The sequence below is a fragment of the Cebidichthys violaceus genome, unplaced genomic scaffold (assembly GCF_023349555.1).
Source record: "Cebidichthys violaceus isolate CVI_PGR_0920_01 unplaced genomic scaffold, fCebVio1.0.p SCAF_78, whole genome shotgun sequence".
NCBI lineage: Eukaryota > Metazoa > Chordata > Actinopteri > Perciformes > Stichaeidae > Cebidichthys > Cebidichthys violaceus.
The window spans coordinates 937022-949326 of NW_027176962.1; the positions used below are offsets into that span (position 1 = coordinate 937022).

The following is a 12305-nucleotide window of genomic DNA, read 5'->3' on the forward strand; positions in this document are numbered from 1 at the left end:
CATTCTTTTGACAGCAATGTTATGTTAAACAAACAGGTAGATTAAAATGGCTGTAATGACGTACACTCCTTATAGCATTTACTCCTAACAAATGGGACACTTCGAGTGAATGTTACTGGAAAACTTTTCAATATACATTACAGCTTATGGAAATTTGACGATTCATTGTTTCATTAATTCAGAAATCACAAACCGCTCTGTCACATTAAGGTGAAGACTTACCTGGCATCGATCTCTGTTTTGGGCTTATCCTTTGCTTCACCTGTGTCATTCTTTAACGCTGCTTTAAGTTCCTGGGTGTCTCCAGCTGGATTTTGCTTTGGATTCAGAGGCACATTTTTTGTAAAGAGCTTCACTTCACTTCGAGAAACCTTCAGACTCCTGCGTTTGGACTCTGGCGTCTCCGTCTTCCGTTCTACTTTGTAAAAACTGTCGTCCTCCATGTCTGCGCCCCCATCAACAACGCCTGCCAGAGTGGCTGCGAAGACTGAGTTTGATTCCTGGAAGTTGTCCAACAGCTTGGCTGTAGCGGGGCCGGAAGCCTTATTCTCTGCTCTTTCAGGTGAAGCCTGAGAGGTGGAGTTGTGCTTGGAGGAGGAGTTTGCAGATGACTCTCCATTGTCGGTCTTTGGACTTTTGCCCTGAGCGCTGGTCACTGAGTTATCTGATGTAGGGATTCCCTCTGGGACAGGTTGGGCGCTGGGCGGCGTTTTCTCCTGGGGGTTGTTCCCTTCATCTCCCTGAGAGTTTTTCCTGACTTTCCTTTTGGCTGCGTTTTTACGCCCCATGCTGTCAGCCTCTGTTTGTCTTTCAGGATCGGGCTCTGACTGCGACTCTTTGTGTGATTTCAGTGACACCCCCACTAGGGCACTGTAATAACTCTGTGCCCCAACAGCAGGCCTCACATTTGTCCTTTTGTTCTCTGCGCTTGTTAAGCTTGAGCTCAAATCAAAATTTGGTGATGACTTTGCTTTGGTGAGGACCTTTAGGTTCTTTTTTGTGATTTGCACAAATTCCTGTCCAGCACAGGTGTTCTGGTCACACTGAATCACGCTGGTCTCCTCCAGGTACACATGGAGCTTCCTGCATGCCCCTGCTTGTTTCTGGGCTTGAGGCTGAGCGTGGGCCCGGTCAGATTCCCATACCACACCCTGCTCAGAAGAGGAAGAGAGATGTGTCAGCTGACTGGCATTTGTCTCAGCATTCCCGCTCGCTAAAGTGCCGTTGCTGCTCTCCTCCCTCTCCTTGCCCTGCCCGACTCTCTTCTTCCTGCACTCCACAAACTCCTCCTTCTTTGGACCTCCTCCTGCTGTTTCAGTGCTGCTCACTACAGGGCCGCCTCTGTGGGCAGACTGTGTGGCGTCCCCCTCTTCACAGGGGAAAATGTCTCTGGAGAGACGGAACGGATTGGGATTGGAGCTCTGGTCCTTCTCCTCCTCCCACTCTTGTGTCCTTGCCCGGAGTCTCACAGATTCCTCACTCTCCTGTTCTCCCTTTGACTTATGAGCCTGATCGCTAGTCGGGGAGGCATTTTCAGTAGGACTCTTTGGACCCGTTCCCTTCCATGGAGAGAGCCAGCTCCCGATACGACCCAAGACCCCAGTGCTCTGTTGCTCCTCAGGGCTCTGAGACTAAATGAAAGCAGAGAATAACTCACGTTAATGTCTCCATGTACAGCGGCATTAAACAAGCATGCATATTTTCAGTGAACAGAAAGCAAACTTTAGATGAGTCGACAGCAGTTACACGTGGTAGTGCAAATATGATAACTTGCCAATGAACAAAGGAAATGGAGTGCAGGCATAAATATATAAAGTAGAGGTTTGTTCATAGACATGTTTGCATGCATCTCTCAGCATAACAAATACATGCAGGAGTTCTTATAACCTGTAAGCTTACCGTAGAAAATACCATATCATTCAGATTCTTTATGTAGGATGTGAACATGATTTTGGTTTAGAACAAAAACTCCTAAAGAGCATAAAACAAAAAACAAAATCATTCCCCCAGGATAAACAATAGCAGTGAGTAAAAGCAGAAAATGATCAGAAACAAAGTGGTAGATCCATCCTTAACTCCGTGAGAAAGTCCTTTTTGGCATTAGTTTCAAGTTCAACTCACCCTTAATTAGACACAGAAGAAAACTTCCCGGCCCTGTCAACAATATAAACCGTTGTCGGTTTGTACTGAATCGCTCCGCGCTAGATGTTTGTCTAACTGAAGAACATGTTGTGTTTAGTCCTCCTTGCATCCAAAACTGGGCAGACTGTTACATCGCTGATACAGTAGACGGGCGCTGTGGAAGTTCTGCCCCTCCACCGGCGCACACGCAGCCCGGCGATGAAAAACGTTGCCTTCACGTGCTCCTCGTAAACATCTGACACGAGTGGAACGATGAACCTGACCGCGGTCTGACTAGACTGGTTTTATGGTATAACTGGCTGCAATCCTATCGATCCTAAAAACTCCCAACCAGTCACATTCAAATCACTGAGATACAGTGTAATGTAACTTTTACTTAACAAGTACAGTTACTCGATAGCCTACAGCACTTAAGGACAAATTCCAGGTACGTGTTCTTTACGTGAGTATTTACATTCATGCAGCTATATACTTCTACTCTAGCCTACAAATCAGAGGATAATATTGCACTTTTTGCTCTACTACTAGCAGCTTTATTTAGTATTATTATTATTATTATTATTATTATTATTATAATACATTTTGATATACCTGTTATGTTCTGTTCAACTGTCATTTTGTCACAACAGCAGGGGGATATTGTTTGGCTTGTCTATCCTTTCAATATCAAGTCGTTTTTTTTTCTAATAATAAATGCTTTAATAAGTTCAGAATCGGCACGCATTATAAAGCCATCTCCTAACTTCTGAAAAACATATCTATCGTTTGAAAGACAAGAAGAGGCACGTCATTAATTTAATATAATAGATTAGTATAAATGAGATGAATAATTCGAATTATTACCACAGAATGCTGAACACTGATGAGTGGAGAAACACACATGTTGTCTGATGCATTGCAGCTTTGCGCCTCAAGTATCAAAGTATCACTTGGCTGTCAAATATGTGAGAGACTTGCTAGACCTCGGGCTAAGTTCATCTTGTAGCAAAGACCAAGTTGGCTAATGAAGTAGAAACATATGGAACTTAGAAATAGACAAATAGACCCACTGTGTCTACATAAACACGCTTGAACATTACAGTTTGGAAATAGATGCAATAACTCTGGTTCATAAGACTGAAGTGACACTGCTGTCCTACGGCTTTGCTGAACCATTCCAGGGCAACGCTGGGCGCTCAAAATTCCTACACGTATCGTAGCAATTGAAGGCGGCGAGAGGCAGTGTTTAAAGAAACTTTTCCAGGGGAAATGACGCACTGACTGTGTGGCTTTCAGGGCCTGTTGAATTCGGTTTTTGGCTCTTCAAACTTGTGTGCGCTTGTTTCATTTGGCGGGCTCAGCTCAACTCAGTGTTTCCATGCCGCTTAGTCGAGGAATTTAACCCTTCATCTACTTTATGTGCAGGTTTATTTGTTTTTATCTCGACCTTTTTAAAGTTGTAATTCAATAAAGAAATCGTTACATGATAAAAGTTTCAATTAAGGCCTACTTTTTTTTTGTTCTCTTTCCCATGTGTCACATAACCCAAACTGCCTTCAGGTGTGGGAGTGACTCTGGTAATTACTGGATTGAAACAAAGGTTATTATTTTAGACATTTAACGGTCCTGTTATTACAGGTCGTAAATGTTTTCATAACACCTTTACTAGGTATATCGCGAACAGCGTTGACGTATTACAGAGATAAAAGTTCGCTCAATCTGATATGAAAAGCATGTTGACAGCCCACGCAAGCCTGGTGGAGGTCGAACAGGTTTCTCAATATAGCAAAACAAACAATGGACCTAAACTAGTCTGTCGACCGAACAGCCCACGAGCCCTCACTTCACTTTACAAACGTGCAGAGACAGACAGTGAGCTCTTACCATGATGCGTGTTTCTCTTGCCGGTTGTCTTGGGAATAAGCCGGTCAAATGCAAGCCCGCTGCAAAAGCCCTCAAACAAAAGAAAGCACTGTCAGTGGTCCGCCGCCTCCGTGAGGTAACCTGTCCTTTGCTCACGAAGAGCAGGGGAGTCTGCACCTAATTAATATTTAATAACGTGCGATTTCAAATGAGAAAATATAAAGTCTCACTCTCGGAGGTATCTGCGCCAGCGGTGACATTGTGAGTGCAGCTTTAGAAGTGTTATTTGGTTGTTGTTTCTTTTCTCCCACGGTTAATGACGACTTAGGCTCGGGTGGAATCTGCCCCGACCAGGTAACACACCCGAGGCTTTGAGCACCGTGACACAGCGATGGCGGTTTATTGTGCAACTTTGCCAAGGCTGCAAACAAATAGGTAACTGTGGTCTCTCGGGTTTGTTCCCATATAGACACAGGGCAGTCTGTGGCCCTACTGTTTTTAAATGAATTGAAGACTCTACATATTTTTACTGGTTTGTTTTTATCCAATTAAACTGTAAATATGGTCATGGATCTGATGGATTCTCTATCACAGGTATTATCATTTTGTTGTTGTTGTTATTTTAGGCCTCTCACAATCACCTGCATGACCTTCATCCGGCCCAAGATCCCACTTTTAAATCCAATGGCTATTCCTACACCCCAAAACCTTATATTCACTCACACACACACACACACACACACACACACACACACACACACACACACACACACACACACACACACACACACACACACACACACACACAGAGTCGTTATGCATGCTGAACACACCTCTACACATGCAAATATATTCTCTCTTTGTGTTTCCCTTGTTCTGCCGTTCCCATGATTTATTAACGTGCTACAGAAGCTGAAACCTTTCTCACTGTACGGCCCATGAAAAATTCACACATCGCCTTGTTTTGTTTCTCATAGCAAACCGCATGGGGTGGGGGGGGGGATTGACAATTCACAGGCTTGTATCCCCAGTGATATCTGTTCAGACAGATACAAAAATTAGTTGTTGTTTTTTTTTATTCTATGCATTTGCACCAGAACAAATGTTGGCGTACTAAACGGCAACGTATGAAAGTGATGCCACTTATAAAAGTGATCACTCAGAAGAGTGGAAGTCTTCTGGTTTGAAGCTAATCAAACAAGCAGTTGTTGAAAAAAAATCCAGATGTGTGAAAAAACACTGGGTCGAAACGCACCATTCGATGTCTCCTCACCTCTGCTGACTCAAATAACCGACCCGGATTAACCCTAGAGCTTGATATACACTGAGAATGCAAACGTGTGGGGCCTTAGTCACACATTCTACCTTAAATCAACTTTGATTGACTCCATTTATAGAATGCAGAGTCATATGAGGTTGTAGCCATTGGTTCACCCAGGGATACGTTTTAGAGCATGTTGCCAAGACTGGTTTTCAGCGTGGCGCTGAGTCCCATCTACACAGTTACAGACATGCTTAGCTGGCAGCTGCTCCCGGCCAGCGGCCTCCTTGTGTTACACAGAGCAGCTCCACTGTGTGTAAACAGCTGCTTTGCTGTTGTTGAGGGAGAGAGAAAGAATTACTCATTACTCTATCCTCCCAGATCTTGGCGAGAGACTTGAATCAGCAGGCTGCTGAGTTAATAGTTAGTTAGAATAAGGATACATAGTAGGCTTTATTGTGATGCAGGAAGGCTCTTATAGGTGTAGTTTTTTCAAGACTAGTTCCATGTAAACCATCTGCCTATTTTACTTCAGACTTTTTACATAGGATTATACTTTATAGCTGCCCATTTTAGAATCAACGATGTTTAGGACGGCCATGCTTTTGTAGTATGGGAAAAGACTCTGACACTATGAAGTGTGACCATTAGTTACGCCTTCTTTTGATGAGATATTGACACGTCCTAAAGACCCACTGTATAAAATAGCGACGTGTCGAGTTTAACGATGTATTTTTGATTGGTTTGATACAGAAAATCCTCTTCAGTGCAACAAATTAAAGGTAGATGGTTAGAAAGAGAGATGACCGCGTTGTACTGCGTGCTCAACCGTAGATCAAAATTCTGTCAGGTGCTCTTAGAAAATGAAGAGAAAACAGGGTGAAGAGGAAGGGAATCCAGGCACTCAAACATAATGAATAACAATGAGTAAGGAAATTAAAAAAAACACCGTTATTGTAGTAGCTACATGCTTAAAAAGCCAACATTGTGTACATGAATGGTTATCTTTAGGTAAGGAGACTGGGCTGGCAGGCTTGAGGAGCCACAGGTGGATTTTCAAGAAAGTGGGTTTTATTTACAAAAAATGATGCAAACAATTGATAAAAAAAGGTAACAAAGTCAGCAAAGTAATATCAGTCAGCAACGTTGCTGTTGCTTTTACTGTTAGCACTGTTAGCTTCTAGCTCAGCCATGAGAGCCATGCAAAGGCAATCCTTCAATCATAAGATATTTTTGGAATTCAGCACCTTAAAAGCAAACTAAGCTAAAAACAAAGTACAAATTTGACTGTCGAGAAGTAAACAAAATGTGCGCGCTAATATAATTATGTGCAAACTTTTGAGAAAATGAAGCGGAGGAGGGTTATTGACGTTTAAATCAGCTGTGTGGCAGCAGGTTTAGTCATCACAGGAACAGGGTTTTCTCAGGAAACAATAAGATCAAGTCTAATGAGTTTGTCTAAGACTTTGAAATCGTTATATTGGAATGAATGCCTCCCCTACACACTACTTAACTCTCCGCTGCAGAAAAAGCAATAGAGGAAGACCCGTTGAGCCCGTTATGCATGGGTTGGTGCAGCGAGACATCAGCAGTAACAATTATGGTGTATTTATGTTGAACATCTGTTATGAGAACGTTCAGTCCCACTGAGGAGAAGAATGCTTTGATTCTCAGACAACCAGCCACTTTGGCTGTTCAGGTAACTCTCTTTATGCCTAAAAAAAAGAATTCTTTACTTTGAATGAGATTTATTGAATTTGCCTGAATTATGCACTTCACATTTGACTGCTAATGCAGGGTAAAGGTTTAGTTATACTTCAGTGAGGCTTTTGAGAAGCTTCTTCAGTGCATTTCTTCCTACAACATTCCCTTTGCTCAAATCATGACAGCGTGAATGATGCAAAAATGATGTTGTGTCTTGTTTTCTTCCCACCGAATATGTATAGATTGACATTGTGTTTTGAACACCAGATCCCAGAGAATTTTCTTTGTCAACAAAATGCCATTGTTCTCCCTTTCTCGCTCGCTCTCAGTCGCTCCCCCGTTGCGGTTGAGTTGTTGTACTGCTCACCAACTGTCAACCACAATGCCTACAGAGACCACATTGGGGCATTTAAGAGAAAAAGCAAATGGCAGACTTGCTGCATGAAATTGATCAAACTCTATTGCCCCCTCCATTGGTTATTGATGCTCACTGCACCCGTGGAGCCATTTAAATCCAACATAGCTTGTTCAGCGACTGATCTCTGTCCCCTTGACAGCTGCCATGACATTTCATCGGTGACAAAATAATGAACTGCTGCTTATGTAATGTGATATTTCACTGAAAATTTGAGAATAACATTTGCATGCAAACGGCTAACCATCAAAAAACACCGTGTCAGAGCACAGCATGCTAGATTCTTGAACATTTATTTCCCCTGGCACGTCCTGAAAAAGATGAATGCGCTGTTTGACTGATCTGGTGGAGTTAGTGTCGTGTTAATGTTGATAGACTCTCTGGCATTCCCAGCACATCTCTCCGTCAGCTAAATATACATAGTCTCGGGCATTTGCCGAAGAGTGACGATAATGGCAATGTTCCTTTGCATAATCATCAACAGACATGACTTAAAGCAATTTCATTTGTTTTGACTGCAAAGGAGACTTCTTATTGAATTATGACCCAGACAGGAGGGCAGCACTGCTCAGCTCAAGTGTGTCTACATCGTATGACTCATGTCTTATGTCTGTTATCCCCAAACATTGAAGTTATTATCAACATATATTAAAGGTGCTAAATTCGGAATTCAGAGAATTAATATAGCAGCAATTTATTATTTATATAACTATTTATATAACTTTATATAATCTGCTAGCTGCTGGCTCAGCCGTCACCATGTTGAAAGTTGTGTGGAGGCAATAGATATGCTCTGAATTCCGAATATTGCATCTTTAAGGACATTTCCAAACTTCACTTTAATTTGATCCTGTGTTCATTCCAAAACAGAATTCTGCTACATTGTCACCAGAAGACTCTTTTTAAAAGATACTGCTTAAATTAAACTTGCATACATTTTTTTGTTGTTGTAGCAAACAGCTTATTTTCCCATCTAGCTGACACAGCAACATTAGCATTGATTTGGAGTTGTGTCTCTGGCCACCTCCAATATTCATTCTCCTATCAGCTCCATAAACTCCTGTGGGAAATATGTGTCTCTTTAGCTGCTAAATGTTCTACTATGTTAGTTCATTTTCTCTGTCCGCCATTTGTTGCTAGGCAAGTAGCATGCAAAGAGCTTATCAGATTCTTTTCTCCCAGCAGTTGGCAATGGCATTGACAAGACCTGTGAGAGTGAACCAATCCAGTCAATTTGCAGGCCATAAAACCAAAACAAAAAACTACTAGATGCCGAAATTCTTTGTTGAAGTTATTACAAATATTTATTGGAGCAGCTTCAAGCTCTTGTTTTTTTTGTTATTACCTTTGACAAAGCTTGAGGAAATTGTAAAGCTGAGTGTGATCTCAATCTATGGAAGCCCATTTCCGCCACTGTGAGGAAAAAAATAAAGATCCAGTTATCTCAAAATTTCGACCTACTATGGGCTGATGTTTTTGTTGCCCCATGTCTATACAGCCTTATTGCCACTTCTTACACTACTGTTAAAGTGACACTGTAAGACGCTTTCAGAGGTCACAAGCTGTTGTGATAGTAAGTAAAAATTTCGAGATAGTAAGTCGAAATTTTGAGATAGTAAGTTGAAATTTCGAGATAACAGGATCTTTATTTTTTCCTCACAGTGGCGGAAATGGGCTTCCATACATTTCCTAATGTGTAATGTTAAGAAAAGGCTACACCACACCAGTGTTGAGTTGAACGACCAAAACCATTTAGGCTTTATTTGGACAATCAAAAATAATTTCTAACTTAAGAGATCGGTCTACAAAAGTATTATATCACATTGTCACCCAAGGTCTTAGGTTACCTACACTGTAATAGATATGTTTAATTTTTTTTGGCTACTAATCACATGGTTAAAGTACACATCACCTTTAAATGATTTAGTTCTATGCCTTCTGTGGTAGACCCCATGACATTTGTGTCCCGTTAGAGCGATAATGTCCATTATCATTGCACAACAAAGCATGACGGCATGAATAGCAGAACGAACTGTACAAAGCAGACACTCAGTTCAGGTAGAATACAGCCGCATACAATTCAGAGCAGCTTAACTCAAAGTAAAAATGTACCATTTGTGAGGTAATTTTTATCTTCGGAAAGAAATGTCATCGCATAACTGTGTGGAGCACTTAATATGTAATTTTGAGTCATCATTTTTGCTCTCTTTATTATTGATCTGAATGTATGCTTGCTGAAAAGGCTACAAATTCTCCAAGCTGAGACCCTTTTAAAGAAAAATAGCTGTGTGGCAGGTGTGTGTTTCTCTCTCCCACATCACAAATGGCCATGTGAAAGGAAAGCAAATATTACAAATATTACACTAATGTTATGTCTATACCTGTGATGTCTTTGTAGAAACAGACTTAGTGGCTGTCACAGTGAGCATCCTGAGAGTGAGACTGGCGCTCCAGTATGACGGACGGCTCATACAGCAGATCTTCCTCTCCAAGCGTTGAACTGTGCTCCAAGTTCACAAAGTTAGGGATGTTGAAGTGGGAAAAGAAGGCACATTCTCTGTCTGTCTTACTCTCCTCTATTAGTCCCTTGAGGGGTTGGTGTTCCCCAGCTTCCTCAACATCGTCTACCATCTCGTCCATCCCAGAGGAGCTGATCCCTCTGGTCCCCTGCTGGGCTCGGGCCCCGCTGGGCTTTCCAGCTCTCTTGCGCTCTGGTTTTTGCTTCCCATTACTCTGATCCTCTTCGTTGATGTAGAAGTGAAAGTACGAGCGTGACTCAGTTAGCAAAGGACGAGAGAAGGCTTTGTCATTTTCGTCCTGGGGACTGCCGATGTCTACCAGACAGCTGCCGGGTCGATGGCGCTTTTCAGCCGAATCTGGGTTTCTGTTGAGAGACAAAGATTGCAGCAGTGAAGTGACACTGAAGCAGGAAAATGCTTTGAAAATATCAGGCGCTTTTACGGTCATTTTAGTCCGGAATGAACCTGCTGCTGAACACTTCAGTATTTCATGTCTTGTTGTCCTCCTTTGCACTCGGTGCCTTCGCACACATCATCTCAGCCTCTGACACGAAAGTGGCCCCAGCTCTGAGATGACAAGTGTGAGAGCTAGAGTTGCATGGAAGCTCTCCTTGGTGCTGAAACTAACCCTGGGGGGGGGGGGCAGATAGGAAAGTCAATGAAGGCACGGGCTGTGGACGTCCTAATATCTACTCACTCTTGATGTGGCGCTCCCGTCTTCGTGAGCAGCGTGAGGACAAAGAACATGAAAATGACAAACACGGCGAGTCCAACCCAGAAGCCGATGACAATGGAGTCTGAAATGTCAGAGAAGAAAGAATCTTATTTGAGCACACCATTTGATGACAATCCTTAAACCCATCTCTCTGCTCCTACCTCACTATTTGTGATCAATTACTGAGTTAAAATGAGCATTCAGTACTTTTATAGCATGTTATCGAATTGTCTGTCTGTTTGCTGCTGGTCATGTTGTTGTCTCTCTAAGTGGCTGGATCCTTACTCTATGAGTATAAAACGCCAGTGGAGGTGCATCACGCCTGCAATATTGCCGCTAGATCGTTTGTTTATTGAGAGGCAGGTCGCGCGTGTCGCTCCCCCAGCTGAAGCAATGCATATAGCGAGGAGTGAAACGTGCAGGGGGGAACGCATTAGTAATGAACAGCTGTAAAGGTGAGTAACCCTATTTGCTGGCACACCATGGACAAACACACTCGCACGCACTGAAAAGCACGCGCGCTCGCACACACACACACACACACACACACACACACACACACACACACACACACACACACACATACAGTAAAAGAAATGGAAGATTGTCTCAGTGATGCATGATACAGTATTCAGCTTACATCTGTGCGCTTTGAGTCCCTCAAAAGACACCGGCTCCTCGTCGTCATAATATTCATACTGCCACACGTAGTCACTGCGACGTGCGCTGGTTTGGCTCCGGTTGTGGAAGTCGGACATTTCAAACCGATTAACGTACCTTAACAACAAGAAGCACGACTGAAATCAAACCCAGCAAAGACGCCCGGCCACGTAAACGCATACTGCTATACGACAGAGCCATAAAGTTTACGAACCACAATCTCCAAGGATGGGAAGCCCCTCGGTGGTTTTGAAAAGCAAGTCTGCAACCCGTGAATTCAGTGAATTTCGGCAAAACAATTCCTTTAGATGTTATGTTCCTCTTCCGGAATTTCACAACGCGCCAAACAGATGCGGTGAAAAGCAGGGAAATCCATCGCTTTACCGTGACGCAACAACTCCATCCATCCTCCTGTAAGCGAGGCAGCAGCCTTTTGGTACACACCACCGTCATCCAGCATCCTACATATACTGCTGGCTCACTCACTCACTCACTCACTCACTCACTCACTCGCTCCCTGAGAGACTGAGATTACACTGCACAGAAATGTATTATTCACTGAGTGTGGTGTTGGGGGCGAAGACACGGGTTTTCTTCGCGAGGAGGTGTGTTCAATGCAGTGGATTCGTTGTTTTCTTTTAAAACCTCATTCTAGAAGAATTTGTATCGAAACCTATTATGATACTTATATATATATACTATCAATTGAGACTAAAGACAACTGCATTTGTTGCAGAGGGTGCTTGGGTGTGTGGAATATGAATAAAGTGTAAGTGCATGTAAATATTTTACATTTTTACACACAGGATGTGTAAAAAACGTCAGAAAATATTTAGGTAAAATAGTCACACCTTTTCCCATTGCAGTTTCACCTCTTTTAAGAGTTTTCTATGGTCAACATCTTGAAACATAACAGGCTTTGGGGATTCAACTATCATTATTTCCTTTTTTCATTAAAAATAATACGAAAAGAATAAGACACAAGTGCCTAAATCCAACCTGCCAATCAGAGTGCATGCCAGCTTCTGTCAACCCGCCCACCTTTAC

The 12305-nt window shown here is 42.6% G+C and overlaps 2 protein-coding genes across 4 annotated transcripts in view; both read right to left on the reverse strand.

The window, feature by feature from the left end:
* Positions 1–2279, reverse strand: part of LOC137892313 (beta/gamma crystallin domain-containing protein 1-like) — a 21113-nt gene extending 18834 nt beyond the window's left edge. The window contains exons 1-3 of the mRNA XM_068737353.1: positions 2122–2279; positions 1900–1971; positions 223–1631 (exon numbers count right to left, since the gene is read on the reverse strand). Of these exons, the coding sequence (XP_068593454.1) occupies positions 223–1631; positions 1900–1947 (1457 nt within the window). The 5' untranslated portion in view covers positions 1948–1971; positions 2122–2279. The remainder of the gene's footprint in view (positions 1–222; positions 1632–1899; positions 1972–2121) is intronic.
* Positions 2280–9093: 6814 nt separating this feature from the next.
* Positions 9094–11782, reverse strand: LOC137892303 (melanocortin-2 receptor accessory protein 2A-like). 3 transcript variants are annotated; one of them, XM_068737339.1, is made up of 4 exons: positions 11473–11782; positions 11239–11375; positions 10581–10680; positions 9094–10248 (listed from the first exon to the last, which is right to left on the reverse strand). In XM_068737339.1, the coding sequence occupies exons 1-4, from the start codon at positions 11709–11711 to the stop codon at positions 9771–9773; spliced, it is 954 nt and encodes a 317-aa protein (XP_068593440.1). In that variant the 5' UTR covers positions 11712–11782; the 3' UTR covers positions 9094–9770. The 3 variants fall into 3 exon arrangements, with proteins under 3 accessions (XP_068593440.1, XP_068593443.1, XP_068593442.1); XM_068737342.1 differs by lacking the exon at positions 11239–11375 and having other exon boundaries at positions 11643–11782; XM_068737341.1 differs by lacking the exon at positions 11473–11782 and having other exon boundaries at positions 11239–11440.
* Positions 11783–12305: the final 523 nt, after the last annotated feature.